The sequence below is a fragment of the Peromyscus maniculatus genome, chromosome 11, assembly GCF_049852395.1.
Source record: "Peromyscus maniculatus bairdii isolate BWxNUB_F1_BW_parent chromosome 11, HU_Pman_BW_mat_3.1, whole genome shotgun sequence".
In the NCBI taxonomy this organism is placed as follows: domain Eukaryota; kingdom Metazoa; phylum Chordata; class Mammalia; order Rodentia; family Cricetidae; genus Peromyscus; species Peromyscus maniculatus.
The window spans coordinates 90,542,538-90,568,627 of NC_134862.1; the positions used below are offsets into that span (position 1 = coordinate 90,542,538).

Genomic DNA, 26,090 nt, shown 5'->3' on the forward strand with positions numbered 1-26,090 from the left:
TCAAAGCAACTCTTTATTTCCAACTAAATCTTCTTATAAAGCTTGCCAAACATCAAAAGAAAACAACTTACAGCTGATACCCAGACACTGGAGCACTCCGACTCGGTTCTCACTACCAGGCAAAGAACCCAATGTCTTTCATCTTACCAAAATTCCCTTTAAGTTCAGCACATACATGCCAATACCAGGAGAAAAGCAATATAGAAAAACACCTGCTTGCAGACCTTAGTACTAGTAAAACATCAGTGACAATTTCATAAAAACAGTCTAAAAATGATAGAACACAGTGTCAACTTCATGATCACAGTAACATAAGCTACTTTACATACACTCTAAGCTTTGGAGCAGAATGAACATTTTGCATCTGGCTCATATGTGATATGTGTAATTGAAACCCAAAAGTATACACTATAATTACATCCTTATGTTTAAGATTCTGGGGACAATGTAGTTTTGAATATAAAAGTCTAGTGAATTTGCCACTTGTCCAGGACAGTTACTATGACATTAATCAACTTCACTAGAATTCAGTGGCTACCACCAGCTTAGTACATCTATTAAACTGAGACAGAAAACAAAAGTTTAAGTCAGCTCCTTAAAGTTGTTTCAGGTTGAATTCCTTTCTAGAGAGTTCTGAAGACATAAAGGATACAAAATAGTATAAACTCTATAAGCTAAACTGTAGCAAAAACACTGTTGAATCTTAAGTCAAAAATATACAAAAATAGTAGCCTGAAATGGCAATTTTTCCAACACCAATGTGTGTAAAAAAATGTTTAAATAGTGCTGTTACTCCAAAAATATACTTTTTTTCCTATTTGCAACAGTTTATAAAGGCAAACACACCTGCAAATTGAGGTAGCAAAGCCAAATTCACAAACTTTGGATAAAAATAACTTTCCTATGTTTTAAACTTTAAATGAATTCTAATTGCTTTACATTTTTAAATTCACATTACTTTACAAAAACTTAATTTAAAACACTGAAAATGTTTTTGTTTAAAAAAAAAAAACTACTTAGTTCCTGACAATTATCTCACATTCAAAAACTGTACAGAAAAATCACAAGTCACCATATATTACATAAAAGTAGGCTATGTATTTACATTTCCAAAAGCACTTTTAAAGTCTGAGGTCAAGCCACTGCTATGAATGGTCGGTCACCCTCAAACAGGGCCTGCAAGAGACCTGCCTGCTCTTCACAGAGACCACCAATACTAGGCTGGGGTTTGCATGACCTAGATTTAGAATTTTCATTCCTGTCTCTTTAAGCACAATGTACTTACACAGCATCGATGTACTTTAAGGGTTTTCACTTAAGAAAATTCAAATGGCAAAAACAACTGAAAAATCAAAACACTACAAAAATAAGACTTCAGATTTTTAGGGATGAAAATTTCCTATTAACAAACAAATCCTACCCCGTTTTTCCTTTCCCTTATGTTAATGCTACACAACTATAGAAAGGAGCTACTATTTGGCTCTATAGTCCTGACTCAAACTCCAAACCTAGAGATCCTGTCAGTGCATCAACAGTGAGCTCGTCTGGACTTGGTGCTGTTGTGCGAGGGTCTGGCCGGCTGAGCCCCGGGCACGTCAGTAAACATAGGGGAATATGCGGTAGGGCACGCGCTGGCAGTACTTCTCCCAGGCCAGGCCGTACTTCCTCTTACACTGGTGCTCATCCCGTGCTTCTCGGTGCACAAGCAGCATGGTGAAGTAGATGACGTAGAAGTACGGCAGGACGTGGTTAAACCCTGTAGGTGACAGCAGCCACTCAATTGATTTCCACTACATGGTTTTTCCTGATTTCCCTCCAATACCCGAAGAACTAGTTTTCTGAATCAAGGTATGCCAAATCATAAACCAAATGTTCCATACAGTCTTCTTAGGAAAGCCAACTCAAAATATTCCCAATCCCTTCAGACACCAAGAAAGCAGACCCCAGAGCCCAGAACAGGCAGGTGCTCTCACCCCAACCAATGACACAGAGTGATCAAGTCGGCACTGAGATGCTTACCACATGGAAGGGACCACGCCAGAGCCATGATGAGATCACCCAAATAATTGGGATGGCGAACAAAGCCCCACCATCCAGAAACAAGCAGACTCTTCCCCGTGGAAGTATGAATGGTCTTTAAGTCTATATAAAAACAAAAACCTCTTTTAATGACCTCTAAAAGATGATGCATCGAGACCTACACATAATACACAAATATCAATCAACAAACTGAAATCCTTACGTGCCAGCTTCGGGTCACTGGGGTTCTTCCGGAACGCGTTTTTCTGGGAGTTCGCACAACGGAAGATGACGTAGCCACAGACTGAAATTTTAAAATAGTTTCCTGTTATTACGTAACTGAGACGTAACCGAGCATCTCAAGTCATCTGGAATCTCTGAAAAACTGGTGTCTGAGGTCTAAGGAAATGTGCAAAAACAGTCTGATTTCTTAAAAACAAAACACCCAGTCCCTGAATCTCACTCATCATCCATCTTGAAGGCAAAACTAACACAACCCGCCAGCCATGCCCACAAAGAACAGGGTCTGGGACAGCGGCAGCGGACACTGGCTCCAGGCCATCTTGTCTGCTCTCTGAGACGTGCAGATACTTCCTCGGTAAAATACCAGCTGAATCAGAAGCCGGCATCCGCACTTCAGTGTGAAACCCCTCAGCTTGGCAGAGGTACCCACACTTCAACAGACCCTGACGTGGCACTTACCACACAATCTGAATAACAAATAACAAATAAAAAAACCTCCACTTCAGCCTCTGTAAGATCAGACTGTTTTTGATTAACTCACAGGTGCCACTGACAGGAATAATCAATGGAGACACCAGGTGCTTGGGTTTCTTCTTCCATCACAGATACTCAGTGTCCTAAAACTAGCTCTATTTGAAGTTCAATGCTAATTTTCCCATCCACTTCGGGTGAAGGTTTTGAATGATCACAAAGGACTAAAGGAAAACCACCTGACCTGAAAAACAGGCCTGGTAGCCCTCACAGCAGCCAAACTGGACTTCTCCCTCTGCCCGCCACCCCTTACCTGTGCTGACTTGGCTCCCTGCCTGTCTTCCCACCGAGCCTCAAAACCCACATCCTCCAGTAAGTACAAGGTTATATTTTCCCCAGGACTGGCTCCCTTTCCACTGCCTGCTGCGGTCACACACGCCCCTCAGTACAGTTCATGGGCACCTCAGGCCACGGTATCTGGTATTGTGTCTACAGTAAGACCAAAAGTTGTATGAGACCAATCTCATTTTTAAGATCTCTAGAAAATGCAGGCATCTGAAAGAGAAGAGAAACTGTTCCTAAAGCATTTCAAATTGTTTAAGTTCAATTGCTTAAAGTAAAATGTTCCAATGAGAGGATCAGTGGAGCTAGCATGTCTTCCACTCTCTTTGCGAACTTCAGAATTTTCTCAGTACTTCTCCATCATCAATTATTTCAAAGCTGTGATCAAGGATGATGGGATGTGACAAGAGCAGACGCAGGACCTCAGACTGAGCGGAGGCCGACACTCACGTTTCAGAGCAATGATGAAAGAAGCAAAGGGCCAGGACAAGTCATGGGGATGGCTGACCAGGTAAAAGGCCTGAAGGCTGTAGGTGAATGGGACCCACACTAAATCCCCAAAGGCCAGCATGAAGCCAAAGCCATCGTGGACGATGTCCATGGTAGTCAGCAACGCTTCCTAAAATGAGATGGGAAGAAAATATAGATATAAAAAGTAAAAATATAAAATAAAAACCACCTTATGTTTAAATGATTTAAGCAAAGTACTAATTTATGACCAAGTATGTTAAGTGAAGGCATACCAAAATGTTGAAAGGCAGGAGTTCAGTTGCTCTGGCCTAAGTCACCATGTCCCACCCATCCTGCCTCTTCCTCACCCTAAACTCCTGCAGTAACAGGAGTAACAGACCTCTAAACCGCCCCACCCCCAGGCTTCTGCCTTTGCCCAGGGCCTCCCTGACCTCACCTTCCTGCAGCCTCAGTCCCTTTCCCTTCCCTCCCTCGGCAGCCTTCCTGACCCTGCACTGGCCAGCCCTTCCTTCTCAGTTGCCAGCATTATGGGCTCCAGAAAGCCACCAGCCACTCTACCTGCCCACTCACGTTCTTTGCTGCATTGTGAGCCTCTTCTGTCAAATGTACATGCCTGGCAGAGGTGAGGGGTTCAAAATGTGTTTGTGGAAAACCAGGATAACCACCAACCAAATCTGGATCATCTGAACTCTCCTATGCATTTTCCACAGAAGCAGCAAGCCGGCTGGCAACAAGGTAAACCAACGGTTTCACACCCATGCACACTCTAAGAGCCGATGAGCATGAGCACATGGTCCACCAGATGTGTCTGAACCAAGATACCTGAAGGCCAGACTCATGAGCACATATCTGAATGGCTGAAACTTTGGTTCCTGCCCTGGGGTAGTACAACTAGCTATTGTAGAGCTCTACTGAAAAACTAGTTCTGGGTTAAAGAAAAAAGTAGTACCTCCAAACGCATCTACCCCAGATCATCATGGAATAAAAAGTCAGAGGTCACAAATCTAGGCCCTAAAGCTCACACCCTAGGAATCAGAATGATACTTATTATGCCTATCAGCTCTGGGGGCCTATGCTCTGATAGGAGGATAGGATAAAGGTGACTGAGGAGCACAGGGGACAGGGCAAATAAAAACAAATACTGTGACAAAAGCCAGTGAGAGGAATGAGTGTAATGAAGCCCGGGACCAATGAAGACCCTAAACCCTGCTCAGACTCCAAGGGCCTCAGACAGACTCCTCTCCAAATCAGGTGCGTCTACATGGGCAGTCTCCGTTTCCTGTGGCGATAGACTGAAAATGTCCCATCAAGTGCTAATTTACAAGCAGCTGCCAGGTGCTGAGGAAATTATACAGTGAAGTCTCGCCCTTCTTTATAATCTAGCTGAGACACTGAGAACAGGCAGAAACTTCCCAACTCCAAGCCTCCTATTGATATCCCCTGAACAGTTTTGCCTTAAGTAGCCGGGGAGAATGCTAAGTAAAGTGAGTGTCGTGTATGCACGAAGGCCCAAGTTCAATCCCCAGAACCCACACTTTAAAAATGAGGTGGTGTGCACCTGTAACCCTAGCCAGGGGAGTCAGAGACGGGTGGAGCCCTGGGGGCTGCTGCTCAGTCAGCCTAGCCTACTTGCTAAGTTCTAGGCCAGAGACACCTCATTTTAAAACAGTCCAAAAGGTGACACTGAGGTTGTCCTCAGGGCCTCACATGTGTGTGTACATACACACCCATGCAGGAGTACCTATGTGCATATGTACACACAAGTTTTTCCTTAAGATGCTAACAGAATCCCCTGTTAAATGCTTGGAAAGTCACTTCTGAATAGAGCTGTTGACACACCTACCAGGGCCCACGTGCAGGCCCCTGAGCCACTACATCATTACCAACAAGGCAGGGGCAGGCCATGCCACCCTCACTCTGTGTAAGCAGCTCACGCTCCTCAGAGAAAAACCAACTCTCAAAGCTGCTTGACTTCATGGCCTCCAAGAACTCAGCTCTTCAAACTATCTTGTGTAGTCTCAGAAATGCACTCCTGTAATCAAAACTTGAGAGGCTCAGACAGGAAGATCACAAGTTCAAGCCAGCATGGACTACTAGGACCTCAAAAAAAAAACCAACAAAAAAAAAAAATTACCTCATTCCACAGGGCATCCACCACATACAAGAGCTGGAAACTGTTAACCAAGACCATTGCCAAGGATGGGACATCACGTTCTTGTACTTTCATTTCAGCCAAAAGCATCACCAAGTTAACCACCACCTGGAAAAAGAGGCAGGAAACACGTCCAGGGACAAGCAGAGCTGACAAGTCCAGGCCACACCACCCCAAGGCCACCAATGAACAAGACACCTCAACCCTGACGAGTGGCACTCCTGTGGCACTCCTGCTGACATACAGCCCTCACTCTCATCATGAGAACACGGTGGAGACCAAATTAAAGGATGGTCTTAATGACTGGTCAGTATCTTCAAAGCAACCTGCACAGACCAGAGGAGACGAGGGACAAGAAGAAAGAATGGAGCGGCCGTAATGCACTAAGGTGACCCAGGAAGGACTCCAGTCTTCTTACTAACAGGTCTCCTGTCCGTGACGAGCCAGACATTAATGCAGGAATCCGGCTAAAGAATACAGGGGATTCTTGGCTCTAGTTCTACAATTCTCCAAGTCTAAAACTGGGTCAAAATAAGGTCTTATTGGAAAGGGGAGGGAGACTATTTTTTACATCATTCCATCTACACTATCACTTTCCTAGATATATGTAAAAATGAAAAAATTCTGCGATGTTTAATAATCCATAACAAAGTATCTTAAACCTGTAAAAAAATATAGTAAGAAAACTGTAATTATTGTTCTTTAAAACTGCCTACATTTCCTTCTAGATGTAAGATAAAGTCATACCACTGAATTTTAACAAAAATAAAAAACATACCCATCCAATCAATCCAGGACGCAATTCACAAAAGTATTTGAGATCAAAAGCGCCAATTCGAGGATTTAATTCACGGCCAATGAAGAAATCATAGACAGCATTTCCTGGGAAGGGACAAGTGTTTACCCAGTCAAGTCAAGTCTTTAAACCCAACTGCTCCCCATTACCAGGTCCAATCTGCTCCCTCAAGAGACTGCAGAAGTGAGAAGCCAAGGACAGGGAGACAGACCGGGTAGCCAGTGCTGCCCCGCCTCCTGAGAGCTCATGTGACCAGACAGATCCCCCAACTCTAAGAAACAGGAAACTTTTTTTTGGTTTGTTAAGACAGGGTTTTTCTCTAACATAGCCCTGGCTGTCCTGGAACTCACAGAGATCCACCTGCCTCTGCCTCTGGAGCACTGGGATTAAAGGCGTGCGCCACCACACCTGCCTCTGGTTTTTTTTAAGTATGCAACTTTTTTTAAATTTTATAATAGGAAACTTTTTTTAAAAAAAACAGGTTCTCACTATGTAGCTCTGGCTGGCCTCAAACTTGGAGAAATCCTCCTGCCTCTGTCTAACAAGTGCTTGGACTAAAGGCGTATATTACCACATCCAGTCCATAGGAAACTTCTACAAAATATCTTAGGTCAGAACCAAACAACTTGCAGCCTGGTTTTGTTTTCCACTTTTTAAGGGATTTATTACTTGGCAAAAATAAACAAACAGATAATAGACAGGAAGGATAAATAAAAAATTGTGCTGCCAGAGGTTTTTAGTCATCTAATAACTAAAAAATGAATGAAGAAAAAAACATTTGAACTTTGCCTTCAATTGTTTTCCTTCTTAGGTCTCTTCATTTCCCACAATTAAACTAGGGGAACCACAGCAGCAGGTACTCAAGTGCAGCCATGGCTACCGAGGCTCTAGGCACCCCCAGGGAACACGTGGTGTAACTGCTCACCAGAACTGGCCGGGGACAGCTCATCCCTCGGGGCCTTCAAAGAGTGGGCGTAGAGGTAGACACTCAGGAGCACTGAGAAGAGGACGGCCGCCAGTGCAAACTGAAGGAAGTGAGTGTACACATAGTGCAGCTCCATGCCCCAGAAGAGAGACGCTCCCACGGCGGCGGACGTCAGCACAAAAGCGTAGAATCCTTGGGGGAGAGAGAAGTTAGTTAATATCATCCCGGGGCTCACATTTAGGTTGCCCAAATTAGCCTTGATTTCTTGGGCTCAAAACACCCACACCCACACACCTTATCCTCCTGGGCACAAGGAGCTACTAGCCAGTGCAGTGTTTTTATATTTCAGTCTCATTTTCATTATCCATATTATAGTCAGAAATATGCAAATGTGCAATGTCCTTAAGATGTAAATACCAGAGCTCTAGTACTGTCTTTCAAAAATGTTAACATTCGTTTGCACTATGAAGCATCATTACCTACTGTTAACTAAAGGAAAGCTGAAAGGAAGGTTATAGAAATGTCCTGTTAAATTGAAAAGAATCTCAAAATGCACTACTCCAAACTGTCAGAGTCCAAAGCCAAATGACTAGCTCCCAACAGAGACTGGCAAGCACACATTTTCAAATCTAATGCTACTTAGTAGCAGAATGATTTTAGTAGGCATAAAACTATTAATATTTATGTTGGAATTCACTAGTCAGTAATGGTATAAAGATTCCGTTTATATTCTGCCACCTAGAAAACAGATGTTAAGATACCCTACCCCCACAACAGAGGCCACAAGCAAACTCTGAGGAAACCAAGTGTGGTCACTCCTACTTGTCATCCCAGGACGTGGCTAGACCAGGCTACACCCATGCACAGGCGGACTGAAACCCCTGAGAGGGTCTACAAGTCAGTTCACTGGTGCCCGCCAACCATGTGCGCTGTGTCTGTGTGTCTGTGTGTTGGGTGGGGAGAGCAGTTTCTGCTACAGAAATTATTTTCTTGCAAAAGCTGAAGTGCTGAGGTATGGTCCAGATGAAGTCATCCAATTGTATTTCAATTAACAATCAAACACAGAAAAGCCATGACCACTAATGAGGTTTCTAAGCTTTGCTAAAGTTATGAGGGACATCACAAATTTGCTATCTAAACTCATGTTTTCTACATACCAACTTTATTCCAAGGAATAACTTTAACCCTCATAAAATTTATGAAGTGGTCAACACAGTTGCTTTTCACTCTATAGTTTATGCAAATTAATCACTCAAAATGTCTTAGGAATTTCCTTAGTGGTAAAACCCATAAAAAGAAATCAAGTAATATTAGAAGCAAAAATAAACAGAGGAGGGAAGTTTTTACAATGGGACCAAGTGCCCAGGTGCAGTGCTCGGAACAGACCACACCCTCATCGGAGACAAAACACGGCTCAGAAAACCAACAAACCAAGAGCAAGAGACCCGAGGGCAAAGTAAACGCCCACTTCTGCCTAGACCCCACTGTCGCAGCCCAGCGCAGACAGAAGACAGAGCATGTCAGACTCCCAGACAGGGCCCACCAGTAAGGAGCTCAGCAAGAACAAAAAAGATGGCCAGTACAGCAAACATGGTCTAAGGCCTGGCAGAGCTGGCTGGATGGCTTACAACCTGGCACTTAAAGGCAGGCAGTCCCCAAAACATTTCTGCTTCCCTTCTAGAATCCTGTAGAATGATTTCAGGTAAAAGTCCTGGGCAAGCCAGTAAAAAAGTACCACCCAAAACTAGCAGAGAAGGAAACCAAACACTAAAATTTATTCAGACCATTCCTCGCTTACAATGGCTCAACTTAGGAACTTTCTACTATAGCATGCACAGGACAAAAAGCAAGACACATTCAGAGCCATACTCAAATTTGGATCCAGGCAACAACATGCCATATGATGTCCTCTCCTGGGACTGGACAGTGCAGTGAGCTGCATGATCACAAAGGTGACCAGTGGATGCTCTACAGTGGTAGGTCAGCTGCAGAAAGTACATCTGCAGCTTAAGGTATGGCCACACTAAGACGGACTTATACAGACATAAACACAGTCCTAAACTGAGGAGCATTTGTCATAGAATTCAAAAAGAAAACGAGTCACTCCACCCAAGCTAGTAAAATGAAAATCTTTTAAGAATAACTACCGCACAGATTTCTTAAAATAGCATTAGTGCAACTTCATCACAGTCTTCAGAGGGTAAAGTTGTACCAAACCCCAATACATGTGCTGACCACAGAGATACCCAGACCAAAGGGTCAAGGTGTTCCTTCCCCACACAACACAAAGGCACCGATGAGTGCCCACAGCTTCCTAGTGTCTGTCAAGTGGACAGTAAACACAACCTAGCCCATACAACTACATCCCACCAGGAACACTCCAGGAAACAGACGACACTGATGTGGGAAGGCATAACTGCCAGAAAATAAAAGAAGGCAGGCAAGAAGGGACCCAAAGCTTTCTCCTTGCTTTTTCAGTTAACAGTGAATTCCTACATCCTTCCTTACAACTTCCCCTTAATTAAGAAGCAATAATTACAGCTTCATGGTGTAACAAGCATGCAGGTAAAGATGCAGCTTTCAGGTAAAGTTGACAAAAAGAGTGGACACAATTCAAGAGACAGCTCAGAGGCCAGTCAGCTGAAGCCACGCAATCAAGGACAGGAAGGATCAAAGGTGTGCGCCGCCACCTCCGCCTGGAAAATGGTAAATGCTATTAAGAAAATTAAAAGTGGTGGTGGCACATGCCTTTAATGCCAGCACTTGAGAGGGAAAGGCAGGTGGATCTCTTTGAGTCTGTGGCCAGCCTGGTCTACAGAGTGAGTTCCAGAACAGCCAAGGCAACACAAAGAAACCCTGTCTCAGAAAAATAAAAAGGAGAGAATAAAACATGCTGGAGAGAGAGCTCTGTGGTTAAAAGTATATGCTGGGCACCGGAGGGATGGCTCAGTGGTTAAGAACACATACTGCTCTTTCAGAGGACTCAGGTTCAGTTCCCAGCACCCCATAGTGGCTGACAACCTGAAACTCCAGTTCCAGGAGTCCAACACTTTTCTAGCAGCTCCCACACACACGGTGCACGTGGTGGTTTGAGTAGCTATGGCCCCCATAGACCCATGTGTCTGAATGCTTGGCTTATATGGAGTGGCACTATTAGTGTGGCCTTGTTGGAGGAAGTGTGTCACTGAGAAGGTAGGCTTTGAGGTCTCCTATGCTCACACTACATCTAGTGTGGGACATGGTTCATCTCCTGTTGCCTTCAGATCAAGATCAGCTATCTCTCCAGCACCGTGTCTGCCTGCAGGTTCCCTTGCTTCCCACCATGATGACAATGGACTAAACCTCTCAACTGTAAACTAGTCACAATTAAATGTTTTCCTTTATAAGAGTTGCCGTGGCCATGGAGTCTCTTCATAGCAACAGAAACCTTAAGTCAGACAGTGCATATACACATACTCAGGCACATGCATGCGCGCGCAGGCACACACACACACACACACACACACACACACACACACACACACACACACACTCAAGTAATTAAATAAAAAACAAAGGTGAATGGCTGCTCTTCTCAACCTAGGACACCACTTTAGTTTCCCAGTACCCACATGGCTGCTCAAAATGGTTAGTTGCTGTGGGATGGTCTGTATGTCAAATAAAACACTGATTGGCCAGTGGCTAGGCAGGAAGTAGGTGGGACAAGGAGAGAGGAGAATTCTGGGAAGCGGAAGGCTGAGGCAGAGAGACACTGCCAGCTGCTGCCATGACCAGCAGAATGTGAAGACGCCGGTAAGCTACCAGCCACGTGGCAAGGTATAGGTTTATGGAAATGGATTAATTTAAGCTATAAGAACAGTTAACAAGAAGCCTGCCACGGCCATACAGTTTGTAAGCAATATAAGTCTCTGTGTTTACTTGGTTGGGTCTGAGCGGCTGTGGGACTGGCGGGTGACAGAGATTTGTCCTGATTGTGGGCAAGGCAGGAAAACTCTAGCTACAGTTAGTGACTCCAGTTCCAGAGGATCCAACACCTACTTCTGACTGGCATAAATACTTATATCCACACATGCAGGCAAACACTCATACACATAAAATAAAAATAAATCTTTAAAGGAAAAAAGAAACTAACCAGGCTAGCGGCACACACTTGTAATGTCAGTACTCAGGAGGCTCAAACACAAGGGCTAGCCTCTACTACAAAGTGAATTCCAGGCTAGCCTGTGTGACATACCGAGGTCCCATCTCAAACAAAGTAGAAGGAAAAGAGAGCCAGATACTTGGAATAACTATTCGGTTCACACAGCATTTTTCTTATTAGCTACTAGAATAAGTTAATTTAGTCACAATTCTTCAAACTACTAAAAGATAATCTACTGTTCAATATCCCAGTGAATCAGTGCCAACAGTTTAAAAACTATAAAAGTTAGATCATTGAATATTTAAGGAAATCACCATTTAGTCTATACTTGAGTCTTCTTCCATCAACAAGAGGTGTTCCTTCTACAACCTTAAAAGAAAAAAAAACATTAAATTTTAATTTAAAAATTCAAGCACATTATCACCTTTCTTATATACACACATATATAAGCATGTGATCTTCTCAAACTCTTGAATTTCACTATACCCAAGAAAGTAAGTATCTCACAGTAGAAAATTCAGTAGTATGTGATGGCAAGCCCTTGATGAAGCAATCCCACCGTCAGGCATTTACCTTAAACATGGAGCTAGGAATTTCTCAGTGCACCAGGATTACTTCAACAACCACCCTTACCAAGCCCTCCCATGCACAGTACAGATTTAGTGTGCTCCAAACTCTCCACTGGCTTCCCATCACTAACAAAATGGTCTCACATTTGTGAGGCTCTCTTCAAGAAAAAAATATGAACAATAAAACAAATCACACACAGAAATTAACAGGACCCACGATCTACAACTCAATGAACTTCCATAGTTAGAATAGTCATTCAGAAAGGAAGTTATGGAGCTTCCCGTTCCATTTTACACTTTCAGTATGGAATATATTTTATGTACTACCTATGATCACAACCAGAAAAACCCATGACAGGATTAGAACCAGAAGAACAACTAGCTTTATATCTTCTTTCATAACTGTGTCCATCACTTGCATTCTGTCCTTCCTCTTATATTTAGCCTTTCTTTAGTTAAAAAGGAGAAAAAGCTGCAGGAAAATGATGCTTAGAATGTATGAAGTGAGGTCACACAAACTCAAAAAGAAAGAAATGTGCATGCTCCCTCTCATATGGGGAATCTAGCCAATAATATGCACATATATGTAAACAATAGTTTAACAAGAAGGGCTTTTTCAATCAGGCTGTGTGCTGCCAACACCATGTATACATTGACTTGTTCCACTGTTTACACATGCTCCTCTACTAGGCTGAGTGCTACTCTCCAGCAAAGGACTATGAGCATACTTCCCAAGTGGGAACCACCATGGCAAACCCACAACACGCAGCACAGCGAAGCCCCCCAAGAGGGTGAGAATGCTGCCTGAGTAAATGGGCAGCCACATATAGCCTCAAGCAGCTACTCAAAAATGTAGCTGTTCACTTTAAACTGCCCAACACTAAGATAGCATCATCTGCCAGCACCTCTGCATTTGCTGTGGAACGGGAACCCAGGATAGAAATGTAAAACCTGAGATCACAGGATTGGCGGAACCCCAAGAGACCCTTCTCGATTGCAGGTGTCTTGTTGGGCTTTAGTCTGATAATACAGATACAGGATTTCTCGACCTTGAGTCTGTCTGACACATAGTATCTATCTATCTGTCTGTCTATCTATCTATCTATCTATCATCTATCTGCATATCTCTATCACTTTGGTTTGTGTGTATGCATGATTTTTAATCACCAAAGCTAATTTTCCAAATAAATGTTATCTAGCTTAGATAAGCCTCATGATATATTAATCTGAACAGAGCCTACAGTAAGAATGACTGTAGGTCCATCATCACAGGAGCCCAGGACAGCCAGTAACAATGAGATGCAGCTCTGTCCTGCTAACACAGCTTCCAGCTGGCAAAGCTGCAGTCTCCTAAGAATAAGGTCTGAATAAATGATGTACTGTTTAGGACAGCTCATGTTCAACATCTAAGGAAAAGCACACAGCTGAAGGCAGGCTTGAAAAGATACTAACTACATGAGTCTGAAAAGGACTCAGTGTTCTTGACAAAGTTCTAAGGATGGAAACTGGAAACAAACTTTAATCTGCATTTTGATTCTTTTTTTTAACCACGGAGCTCAGAAGACAAGGACTTAAGATGTTGTACCTGAAGTGAACACACTGAGGAAGTATTCTCTTCCCCAGCTGCTCCACCAAGAGCCAGACTGCCATTAAATGGCTCACTCTTCTCTGAATTGCAAGGTGTGACAGAAATACTGAATATCAACTTGACAAGATCAAGAATCACCTCAGGGCAAACCTCTAGGCCCAGCTGTGAGGAAGTTTCTAGATTGGGCTGAGGTGTGAAGACCCAGCACCATTTCACGGGCGAGGCTCCCAGACTGAAGAAAGAAGAGAGGAACGGAACAATGGCTCAGCGATTAAGAACACAGGCTGCTTGCTCTTCCAGAGGACCCAGGGGGTCATTCCCAGCACTCACATGGAGGCTCACAAACATCTCTAACTCCAGTCCTAGGGGATCTGATGCCCTCTTCTGGCCTCTGAGAGTATTGCACCCACACAGTGCACTTACACAAGCAGGAAAACACTGACATGCACAAAATGATACAATAATTTCTGAAAAAAGGAGAAAGAAAGCTGAATGCTATTAGTCATCCTCTCTCTGCTCCAGTGATGCAATGACCAGCACCTCACTCTCCAGCCACCATCATTTCTTTATATGGATGCTACCCCCAAACCATGAGCCAAAGTAATTTGCTTTTTCTTGTCGGGTATTTTATTTAAAAAGCAAGAAAAGTAAATACAGGTAATTAGACAAGAAATCTAAATCACATTTTTAAAGTTATGCTTAATATGTGAAGAGTTATAGGGCACAGAAATAACTGTTTTAGTGTATAACTGACAGCTTCTAACTTTGAAACTGCTATAAATGTAAGCAATAGCAAAGAAGTCAGACGTCTAAGTTTCACAATACCATGCCTCTTCAGCCAGGATGGCACACGCCTTTAATCCCAGTACAGGAGAAGCAGAGACACACAGATCTCTGTGAGTTCAAGGCCAGCCTGGTCTACCTGGTGAGGTCAGCCAAGACTATACAACAAGAACCATGTCTCCAAAAAAAAAATACAAACCCCAAAATCTTACCTTCCCAATCGGCAGAAGGTAAAAGAGAGCCTGAACAAAAAACCAGAGGAGGTAGATGCCGCACACTCTGGTTTCCCAGAGTTGGTCCAAAGCTGGCAGAGGAGGGGGGAACGTCAGCAGGCTGGGGTCCTTCTGTCTGCACTGTAGCAGCAGCAGGAAGAGGGTGGCAGGCAGGCCGAGCATGATGAGGAAGGCACCTGCAAACAACAGGCCAGGCAGACTCCTCACACTTCAGTCTGTTTAGTTTCCAAAGTCCCGCGGGCTTTTTACTTATGTATACTGACATATATATACTGACATATATATTTACTTAGGGCAACACTAGCCTGCTAGCTGTTTGAGACCAATCTATAAAGTAGCATCAAAAACTCGCTTATCCAGGGGCGGAAGAGATGGCTCAGTGGTTAAAAGCACTTGCTCTCAGAGGACCTGCATTCAGTCCCCAACATCCACAAGGTGGCTAGCTCACAAACATCTGTGACTCGGTGTTCTTGTGACCTCCCTAGTCACCAGGCACACACGTGGTGCACATACAAACATGCGGGCAAACATTCATACATATGAAATGAAATACATAAATCTTTAAAAAAAAAACAAAAAACGCTCCCTATCTCAGGCTGAGGGAATGAATGGTTCAGCAGAGAAGGGCATTTGCCACAAAAGCCCGACAACGGGAGTTCAAACCCCAGGATTTACATGTGGAAGGGAAGGAGAGGATTAACCCTGACCTCTGCATGAACACTACAGCATTAGCTTGCTTACTCTCTCTCCTTCCCCCTCCCACCACCACACAAAACAGTAATAAAACGTAGTAACGTTTTAAACTCTATTCTCCCTGTCACATGCCCACACAACTTGGGTGAGGGAGGAAAGCATGAACTCACCTCAGAGACCTAACTCTGAAACTTTCAAGTCCAGCTACCACCAAAAAAAGAGCAAGTGCTAAGATCCGGACACCAAACCATGGTCACTCTGATCTTTTTGAGGAGAGGAAACAGGATCTCGTTACAGACCCTACACTAGCCTTGAGCTTACTATGTAGCTCAAACTGGCCTTGAACTCTATAGATTCTCTTTCCTCAACCTCCCAGTCCTGGGTTATAAGCATGAACCACTATACTCAAGCCTGAAAATGGGCCCTCTAATCTCTTCTCAAGACACGGTTTCTCTGTATAGCTCTGGCTATCCTGGATCTCGCTCTGTAGACCAGGCTGGCCTTGAACTCACAGAGATTCTCCTGCCTCTGCCTCCCGAAAGCTGAGATTAAAGGCATGCGCCACCACCTCGCAGCAAGCCCTCTAATCTTAATAGACTTCATATCCATAAATTTCTAACATTTAACATACTGTCACACTTACAGAACACATACAGAACCATCTGTGAAAGACCAACTAGCAAGGTGTTGTAAGTTACAACAAGCAGAACAGGTAAGCCCAGCAGACTGAGCTGTTTGGCTGAGGTCCTAAGCTTTCACCAGCTTCTCATACTCACTACTCCACAGGCTCTGCACACTGCCTAGCAGGCAGGGGAGAGCAGCAGGATGCTTTACGCTGCAGCTTGCTCCTGCTAGGAATGCAAGCCAGGCCCTGCCATCTCCACTCATCACAGCTCTCTGCCCTACAGGACCACCCCTCCCTTCCTGCGTCCCTCCCCTGGGCAAACTCTCTTCACCACCCCTTTGCAATTCCATCCTCAGGACCTAACAGACAGCTGAAGCTTTAAAGAGAGCCACGTCAGCGCCCTTTCTCCTCAGGCCTTTCTACCACTGCTCCTTCTCTGGAAAGTTCTTCCCCAGTCTCCCATCTCCTCATACTCTCTCCTTGCTGCACGGAGACCCTTCCTGTGCACATGGGAGCAACTCTGCCCACGCTTTCTCCTCCTCATGGGGTTCTAACACCTACCAGGTACTCCTCCAAACTCCAAGTCCTTCCTCTGTGGAGTGGTCACCTGAAAGGTCTCCAAAGGTGCAGGTCCTCTGGGAACAAGCTTTTGTTCCTTGGACTCGACCTCCTTGACTTTGACCTCTTCTCTTCTTGGACGAAGGCTGTACTGGGTAGCTGTGTAACTGCCTTCTGGTGACAAAATAATTCTTTCCTAGTTTGAAGAAAAAAGTATTAAATATCGGTAGTTTACAATTAATGCAAATGCTACTAAGCATCTCTACACAGCTGTGAATGTACAAGAATACAATTGTTAAATTACATGTAGTCTTAAAGACAGAACATGAACAAATGAAATACAACAATTCCCGAGAGTGTGAAGGGAAAGGAAAGGAAGAGTGCCCCAGAGGAACGAGTACTTTGCTACCTGCTTGGTCTTATGTGATATGTCATTCCTCTCCATATGTTCGGGCTCCCCATTGTACACATTGATGCTGTTTCCAAACGGCTTCTAAATGGGATAGGAAAGCATCATAATCAGAACTGTAACTGACTGAAAGGATCACGATGATAACAAGTTACTACTGGAAATGAAGCAGAGACAAGCTAAAAGCCAAAAGATAAAGTCAACGAGACCTCCCTGGTTTTCAAAGGTCAGCTCTTACAGCGCAGACTGTGTTCTAGTCTTTTGATAAGGAAACTCACGATGTAACGAGCTAGCCTTAACTCACTACGTAGCTTGGGCTGGCCTCAAACTTGTGGCAATCCTCCAGTCTCCTCCTCCTGCCTGAGTACTAGGATGACAGTTGTGCGACACCATGCAAGTTTTGGAACAAACGTTTCCATCTTTCAAACACTCTCATATTAAATGTTTCGATAATTTCAGGGTCAGACACTTAACATTCCTATGAAAGGCAGGTAAGTAAAAACTGACAAATTCATTCATAATTTGAAGAAATGAAGAAAAAACATTTCTTCAGTGACTCTAAACAGTCAACAACGGGAAGAGTGGGTGCTTGAATTTCATGCTACCTGATATTTAATTTTCCTTCCTTGCAGCAAGAACTTGTTAAGACAACAGTCCCTTCACTCCTCTGGGGACTGGTAACCAACTAAAGCACCTCTGAGCCGGAAAACAAAAATCCAACAAAACATATCCACTGGAAGACCAGCTGACAAAGGACAGCGTTAACACAGTGGGTTCCAGCTCAGCGCCTTACTCAGCAATAGAGCAGTCACCATACACTTAGCTTACCGGAGTCAGTCAGCAAATGGATGACACACCTAAGAGCTATGTGCAATACCTCAGGTTTTGAATAACCTGTACTAAGCACAGAGGGAACACAGCCAGTCAGCCAACTCTAAACCATGCTAACTACATGCCAATGCTTTTCATTAGATGGATAGATAGATATACGATGACAGAATACTCAACACTGTGAGGTAAATTATTCAGAAAGAGCACAACCAAGAGTGGAAGGGAGCAATGCTGACATGATGTCCACAGCTGAGGCAGCCTGAAGGTAAACTTGCTGTTATAATCCTCAGAATGAAAATCCAGCATTCGTGGTCTTGACACTGGCATAAACGTTCTCACCCAATCTAGCACAAGCCTCGGTTCTGCACTGTCCATCTGACCTAGCAGTTCAGTTTCCTAAGAACTTAGTCTAAGCCGGGCGGCGGTGGCGGCACACACCTTTAATCCCAGCACTCGGGAGGTAGAGCCAGGAGGATCTCTGTGAGTTCGAGGCCAGCCTGGTCTACAGTGCGAGATCCAGGACAGGCACCAAAACTATACAGAGAAACCCTGTCTGGGGTGGAGGTGGGGGTGGGGGACTTAGTCTAAGGAGTTAACCAGATGTTACAGAAAATAAAGTGTTTAGAATACTGAAAATTTGGAAAGAAAAATACTAGGATGCACCACAGAACTGACTTTAACAATAACATCTATATAATTTATTATATTTACTATGTAACACAACAAGAGAAAAATATTCCATGGCAAGTTGTTTTCATTATTTTAACATTTTAAAAGTCTAACTATGCCGGGTGGTGGCGGCGCACGCCTGTAATCCCAGCACTTGGGAGGCAGAGGCAGGTGGATTTCTGTGAGTTCGAGGCCAGCCTGGTCTACAGAGCTAGTCCAGGACAGGCTCCAAAGCTACAGAGAGAAACCCTGTCTCGAAAAACAAGATAGATAGATAGATAGATAGATAGATAGATAGATAGATAGATAGATAGATAGATAGATAGGTAGGTAGGTAGGTAGGTAGGTAGGTAGGTAGGTAGGTAGGTAGGTAGGTAGGTAGGTAGGCAGGCAGGCAGACAGACAGACAGACAGACAGACAGACAGACAGACAGACAGACAGACAAATAAATAGTAAAAGTCTAACTACAAGTGTACACTACAGTCTAGTTTTTAATATTATTAAAAGCCTGTATGCATTGTCTCCAGAAGAGATAATGTTAAATGAACAATATTCTTTTTACTTTAAACATTCTGTATTTGCTCTACTGTCTAAAACAGTTCTCAACCTGTGGGATGAGACACCTTTGGCAAGCCACTATCTCCAAAAATATTTACATTACAAGTCATAACAGTATCAAAATTACAGTTATGAAGTAGCAACAAAAATAATGTTATGGTTGAGGGTCACCACAACAACAGGAACTGTATTCCAGGGTTGCAGCATTAGGAAGGTTGAGAACTACTGCTCTAAAATATTCATCTACCAAGTGTGGTAGCTCACCCTATGATCTCAGCACTGAGCAAACTGAGGCAGAAGGATTATAATGAGTTCATGGATAGCCTGGGCTACCCTATCTTAGAAAAAAAAAGTTGAAAAAAAAACCAACAAACCTCATTGTGCTAGGTCTCTAGGCTCTACACGTTTCTACATGCACCATGAAAGTCGGCCCACTGAAAACACCAGTTTTCAATAGCAAAAGTGATCAAGTATAAGGATGCCAACCAGAGGGAGAACATCTCTATGACATAGTGGTCTCATCATTTCACAATCTACAATCTATGTCTATGTCGATGGACACATCCTTTTTTTTTTTTTTTTTTTGGTTTTTCGAGACAGGGTTTCTCTGCGTAGCTTTTGCGCCTTTCCTGGGACTCACTTTGTAGACCAGGCTGGCCTCGAACTCACAGAGATCCTCCTGCCTCTGCCTCCCGAGTGCTGGGATTAAAGGCGTGCGCCACCACCACGGCCCAGCTGATGGACACATCCTTTAAAGACCACATACAAATAGTGCCCTAGTGACGTTATTTCGAAGTTGCTAATGTGACAGGTCAATGGGGAGAAATGCTTTCCTTCCTGCCCAATGATCCGAGTTTGATCGCTTTAACTCACATAAGGGTGGAAGGAGAGAACTGACTACACAGTTATCCTCCAACCTCCACATGTGTGTCTATATGCACACTACACATATGTACACATGCACACACTGAAAATTAAAAAATCAAAAATAAAACATTTTTCTTACATAGTCAAAAGAACTATATTTCTTTTTCACACACATGCTATTTCCTTACATTAGTTATCTCAACAACCAAAGAGCAAATCATCTGAATAGGCATTTCTACAAAGGGGAAGCCAGTGCAGTTACAGGTGAGAAAAGTACCAATACAAGCGGAGTCAGTTTAACTTGCAGAATCTCCCTCCGTGCTTCCTTTTCCTTAATGTCGGCCTGGTGGGAGGCAGAGGCAGATCTTCTGGAACCTTTGGGTGCCCTGCCAGGGGACCGGGAGCGTGACCTTGAGCGGCTGCCACGGCGTCTTGAAGGAGAGCTGGAAGTTGAGCCACTTTTCCTTTGCTTAAAGGATTTTAAAGGCTAGAAAGGGAAAAGCAATAGATGTTTTCAGAACACTAACATCCAGTGGCAGACCTAAGCTACAAGAGGTCAGTAAGGGCCACTATCTGCTGCCACCCATTCTAAGCATCAAGGGACTCACGGGTCTGAGAACTGATCCCTTAGGACCAGTTCCTAGGAAACCAACAGTGCTCCCCTCCTCCTCCAGCTTGGAAGGTATCCCCGGAATCAGTGTCTATCCCACCAGTTGTATATATTCCCAGTAATACAAGAACGGCTTCTAACTGATAATGACCCAAACCGACATGGTCAAACATAATTAGCATGCAACCAATTTTTCAAAGTTAAGCAGCCCTACAGGGCTGCTCTGAAACCCACCTGAGTTCTTAACAAAGCCTGCATTTAACTCCCCTGGTCAGCTGCACTCTGCTCTCTGATCCACTGCAAATCACTCCTTCCTCATTTCTCGGGATATAGACATGAGCCAGGCAAACCCCTGGGCCTCTGTCCAGGGCTGTTTTGTGAATATGGTGCTCAGCTAAGGATGGCATTTACATGTCTTAAATGACTGCTGACAGCATTAAGAGAGAAGTCCATACCACCTGGAGCTGCCCCTAAGCTACACGAACTCCATGAGCCATGAAGCCTAAAGCACAGGGTGTGATCCACAGACCATGGGTTCAAACTATTAGTTACTGACCAGTCACAAGGTCCAAAACTGTAAACTTCTTTTTCTATTTTGTTTTTTTGAGACAGAGTTTCTTTGTGTAGCCTTGGCTGTCCTGAAACTTACTCTGTAGACCAGGCCTGCCTCTGCCTCCCGAGTGCTGGGATTAAAGACGTACGCCGCTACCACCAGCCAGATCCAAAACTGCAAAGTTCTAAGTAGACAAAGCATTTTGACTAAATAATTTCATGCCTGTAGAAAACAACTAAAACTCTGAAGCTCTAAGGCATTTTGCTAGAAATTAATTTTTATGCATTTTCTGTTAAATATTTATATACCATGAATCAATATTTTAAAATCCAGGCCCTCAACAGATAGGCTGGAAAAGGGAAGCTGTGAGCTGGCCTCAAACCTAGAAAATGTCACTCTGATTAAAATCAATCACCAATGTTGAGGAAGAAACTTAAGCCCTGACAAGAGGTGGTGGCACATACCTTTAATCTCAGTACTTGAGAGGCAGAGGCAGCGAGATCTCTGAGTTTGGGGCCAGCCTGGTCTATAAAGCAAGTTCCAGGATAACAGGGCTACACAGTGAGACCCTGTCTTGAAAAAACAGAAAAGAAACTCAAGCCCTGTACATAACTATTAAAAAATCCCCCAGTCTGCCTGGCCCTGTGGACGCCTCCACTGTGCCCAGCCATCCACCTCTGGTACTTGACTGTCTGCATCATCCACAGGCCTTGGGTGTGCTGCCCTCCGTACCCGTTTTCCCATCTGTCCTAGCACAACTCAAGGAAACGGTGCTAAAAACACCCCTAAGCCAGGGCCCTCTGCCACCCTGTCAAGGGGCACTCTGTACAGCAGACACCTCCCAGGAGGGCTCAGACCCACACCTCATTGACACATCCCCTGATGAGCCAAGAACAGATGAGCCCCAAGGCCCCTCCATCCCCCAAGACTAAGGTGCACTCACCTTCACGTCACTCTCCTTCAGTTCCAGCTCAGTGCCATCTTTGTATTTTACAGTGTACAGCTGGGATTTGCTGTCATGGCTCAGAATTTCTACTTCATAATAAAGGGAGCTCCCAGGCCATCGACCTCGGACCACTTCACCCTCGGCAAACTTCCTACTTGGCATCTTCTAAAATTAGTCTGAACAATTTTAAAAAAAAAAATTCAGTCAATATTTACTACTTTTTTTTTTCAACTAGTTTGACCCTAAAACTAACTTTCTAGATCTGTAAATTGGTCAAGGTTTTAGAGCCAGGAAGCCTCCAAGGAAGGCGTGTGCAGGTCCTTATTCTATAAATGATGAATTTGAGCTTCCAGTGAATGTTCTATCAAAGTTCACAAATGTAGGTGAGGGGTAGCAGCACAGCACAAATCATTATTTGCGCTTCATTTTCTTGGATGTGGAATCAGTCTGTGGGCGAGGACTTGGCCACTGGGGACATGAAGTGGCACTGAGAAGTACAACACTGTATGACTCAGAACACTGCTCACCTGTAGGAACCAAAGCTCAGAGGACATCTCCAGAAGGACACTTATTTTTACATGTAAATCTGCAATGTCATCTTTTAAAAGCTTTAAAATGCATTTAATTATATAACAAGCTACCTTACTGAAAAATAATAAACTATGAGACACCAGGAAAGTTAGAAATGTACCAACAGGAATGTTTCAAATCCTTAATGAATAACATATCTGAGGTTTACTTCATAAAGTTTGCATTCTCAGAGTTAAATCCCAAGTGCATACTAAGTAACTCTGCCAACCACCCACCTAAGCCGACAAGTACCTGGCCTTCATCCAAGTTCACCTCTCAAGCCTAGAGCGGACACCTACTCCAGTTGGAACATTCTTTGCCACTGTTTCAAAACATGGCCCATGAAACCTTATCTATACTTCAAGAAACTACAATCTTCAAGAATTGTCATTTATATAAGGCAGTTTGCCATCCTTCTAGAAATATCGAATGATAGCTGTGCTCCCAGCTCTGAGGTAGTGATGTTTTTCTCTTCACTGGCTACCAAATTCACAGATTCACAGGATAAAACAGGTGCCTCTGGCCAGTGCCCCTGACACCAAACGATGGAGGAGCAGCAGACAGGAGAGTGTTCACCTGCTAAGCAAGTCTCCATTATCACCAAAGCTCATAAAGACAGACACTCGGGCTGGAGAGATGGCTCAGAGGTTAAGAACACTGGCTGCTCTTCCAGAGGTCCTGAGTTCAATTCCCAGCACCCATATGGTGGCTCACAACCATCTGTAATGAGATCTGGCACCCTCTTCTGGCCTGCAGGGACACAGGCAGACAGAACATTGTATACATAATAAATAAATAAATCTTAAAAAAAAAAAAAAAAAAGACAGACACTCTTCACACACGCCTGCCAAGAGCTGGTTATGCAACCCAACAGCAACACCTAAGGACTCTTGCAGACTGGAATTAAGGAGAAAGTTACATTACCTACCACTCCCAAGAAAGTCTTTCTAAATACATTTCTTCACTGTTAATCGCCTGAGAAAAAACGTCCCAGGCTTTGTTTATTTAGACAAACAGAAGATGAAAGTCAACACCAGTGCTTATCTGGTGATTAGAGGCACATCCCAGAGGCTGCCTCAGTCTCCCTAACCTGTGATAGCATCTCTGGGTAATGAGTATGTTTGACTGGGAAGGGGAAAGAGCCCAGAAGCTTTGGGAATGAAGATGGACGGGCAAAGAGTACCTGAGGGCCCTGGGGAGAAGAAGGGCAAAGGCCACTCCTGCACAGGATGGGCACAAACAAGGAAGGTGACAACATCTGTCGGTTTCGACACTTGGTCCCAAGCCTCCCTGGGCAAAGAGGAAGGAAATGTGCTGGGCTTCCTTCTCTGGTGTCCCCTCTTCCTTCCCAGACCGCCCCAAATCAACCAATTACTAGCATTAGCCTCCTACACTGGTCATCCAAAGTTCGAGAAAGCCACAATGTCTTTCTATATGAAGATGGCACTCCGGGCTCAAACAACACTTCAAAACCTTGAAATATGAGCGTTTGGGGGCTTCCGGACCACCTGCACCTTTAAAAGGGCCCTTGAACAGATTCATTCTGGACCATCCAATACTACCCAGGCCCAATCCTACTTAGCTTCTGAGATCAGATGAAATCTGGAGGATTAGGATGGCATGGCCCTAGACTCAGTTATTTCTCTATTGCATCAGACACCCTTTTAACTACATCTGTGCAACAATGAACCCAAATGAATGTCAAAAAAAAAATATTACCTATTAAGTACAATACCTTGGGATTCATAAATCAAGGCACCCAGTAGATATTTGAGCCTTAGTTTTTCAAAAATGTGTCTATAATGTGAAAGAATCTGAAATTTGATCCCCAGGAAAAGGGGGAGGGAAAGAATTAATAACTGTGACTTGGCTGGGTCTGGTGGCTTTAATCCCAGCATCCCAGCATTCCAGGAGGCAGAGGCAGAGGCAGATAGATCTCTGTGAGTTGGAGGTCTGCCTAGTCTACAGTGTGTTCCAGGACAGCCAGGACTACCTAGAGATCTTGTCTCAAAACACACACACACAAACAAAAGGAACTGAGACTTGATGGTGATATTCCATATGGTAGGAGACAATCAAGGATGGGACTAGCAACAATGATGTGCATGCCACTTCGCCCAAGATCCATACACCGTCAGAGGAAGCTATGTAACAGGATCCCAAAATACTGCACTTCAGGAGAGAATTATACCAGAGGACAAGGAGGCTCCAGACACAAGTGCGTGTCCTGATGCACCGAACTAACAAGTCAAGATGGGCAGACAGGCTTCCCTTAAAAGGGTGTTTCAGCCAAGTCAGCAAAGAAAGGCTGTTTATGAAACACAGTACCCTCAATCCCACACAGCAGAAACACGGGGGTTCTCAGGCGTTTTTCTGTTAGACCAGACTCTTGCTAACGTGAGTGTCACTTAGCACTGGACTCCTCACACATTATGGCACAGTATATTACTATGTATCAGTGCGACAGATTTCTTTCCGCTACTTGGCTCACGAGCAAAGGGTCTTTCATCATTTCTGCACTTTTCCAAATCCATTTGAGGTGGCAGAAAGAAAAAACTCAAACGATGTCCCACAGCTTTCCTTGAACATCTGAGCCGGTACCGGCCTGCTGGGCAGAACGCAAACAGGAACCCGCTGGCAGGGTCCGTGCCCTTGCAGAGCCATCCAGGGTGGCCTTTCCCCTTTTAACACCCAAGGGTACAGTGATCATTCAGTCCTACTCACTCGCGCCCTCCTCCCCACGCAAGGCTCAGAAACTAAACCCAACTTCTCGCCGCCCTCTCTGGATCAGGTCCCCCGCATCCCGCGCGTCTCCGCAGCCCCAGATCTACACGTGCTTCTGCGCCTGGGCTCCGGCCCTCCTCGCCCAGCAGGCGAGCGACCCACGGAGGGCGCAACGGCAGGGTGACTCGCGGCCGGCCCGCCGTCCGTCCGTCCGTCCGTCCGTCCGTCCGTCAAGTGCCCCGGCGCAGGCCCTCGGCACCCGGGAGGCGCGAGGCCGGCTGTCACGGCGCCGAAGCACTCACGAGGCCTGGAAAGGCGGGATGGCGCTCCGGGAGTCGGGGCTTCGCCCTCCGGGCGGCAGTTAGCTCCTCCCCGAAGGCCGCCCGCCCGCCTTCCGAGGGCCGGAACGCCGCGGCAAGCACAGCCCCGGCCGCCCGGAGTTCCCAACGCGCGCGTCCGAGCGGGAGGCGGGGGGGGGGGGGGGACCCCGCGATTCGAAACCCGCGCTCTGCTTCCGGCCCGCGCGGCCCCAGCCCCGCCAGCCCCGCCAGCCGCCCGGGGGGACCCTCCCTCCGCACGCGGCGGGGACCCGCGGCCGACGCTCACCTGACCGCGCTCCGGCGGGAACTCCAGCCACTCCGGTCACCCAGCAGCCCGCGGCGGTTCCGCGCGCGACACACTCGGCCGCCGCGCACTCGCGCCTCCGAGGTCCCGCCCCCCCGAGGGGCCTCCGGGCTCCCATT

General features: G+C 45.0%; 1 protein-coding gene across 5 annotated transcripts; it reads right to left on the minus strand.

Moving 5' to 3' along the window:
* Lbr (lamin B receptor) lies at positions 1-26,068 on the minus strand. 5 transcript variants are annotated; one of them, XM_076548115.1, is made up of 14 exons: positions 25,954-26,068; positions 22,051-22,229; positions 20,222-20,431; positions 17,019-17,102; positions 16,613-16,805; positions 14,713-14,909; positions 11,875-11,929; positions 7,420-7,611; positions 6,477-6,580; positions 5,681-5,806; positions 3,526-3,694; positions 2,243-2,323; positions 2,020-2,142; positions 1-1,756 (listed from the first exon to the last, which is right to left on the minus strand). In XM_076548115.1, exons 2-14 carry the CDS (start codon positions 22,213-22,215, stop codon positions 1,596-1,598), a joined length of 1,860 nt encoding a protein of 619 aa, XP_076404230.1. In that variant the 5' UTR covers positions 22,216-22,229; positions 25,954-26,068; the 3' UTR covers positions 1-1,595. The 5 variants fall into 5 exon arrangements, with proteins under 5 accessions (XP_076404230.1, XP_006988653.1, XP_015862542.1 ...); XM_006988591.4 differs by lacking the exon at positions 25,954-26,068 and adding an exon at positions 25,650-25,878; XM_016007056.3 differs by lacking the exon at positions 25,954-26,068 and adding an exon at positions 25,348-25,804.
* Between the last annotated feature and the right edge of the window lie 22 nt (positions 26,069-26,090).

Excerpts from the sequence above, each read along its gene's own strand:
- Lbr (XM_076548115.1), bottom strand. The coding sequence starts at position 22,215 with ATGCCAAGTAGGAAGTTTGCCGAGGGTGAAGTGGTCCGAGGTCGATGG. Across the intron at positions 20,432-22,050 it reads TGAAGGAGAGTGACGTGAAG|CCTTTAAAATCCTTTAAGCA; the intron begins GTGAGTGCACCT and ends TTCCCTTTCTAG. Across the intron at positions 11,930-14,712 it reads ACCTTCTGCCGATTGGGAAG|GTTGTAGAAGGAACACCTCT; the intron begins GTAAGATTTTGG and ends TTTTCTTTTAAG.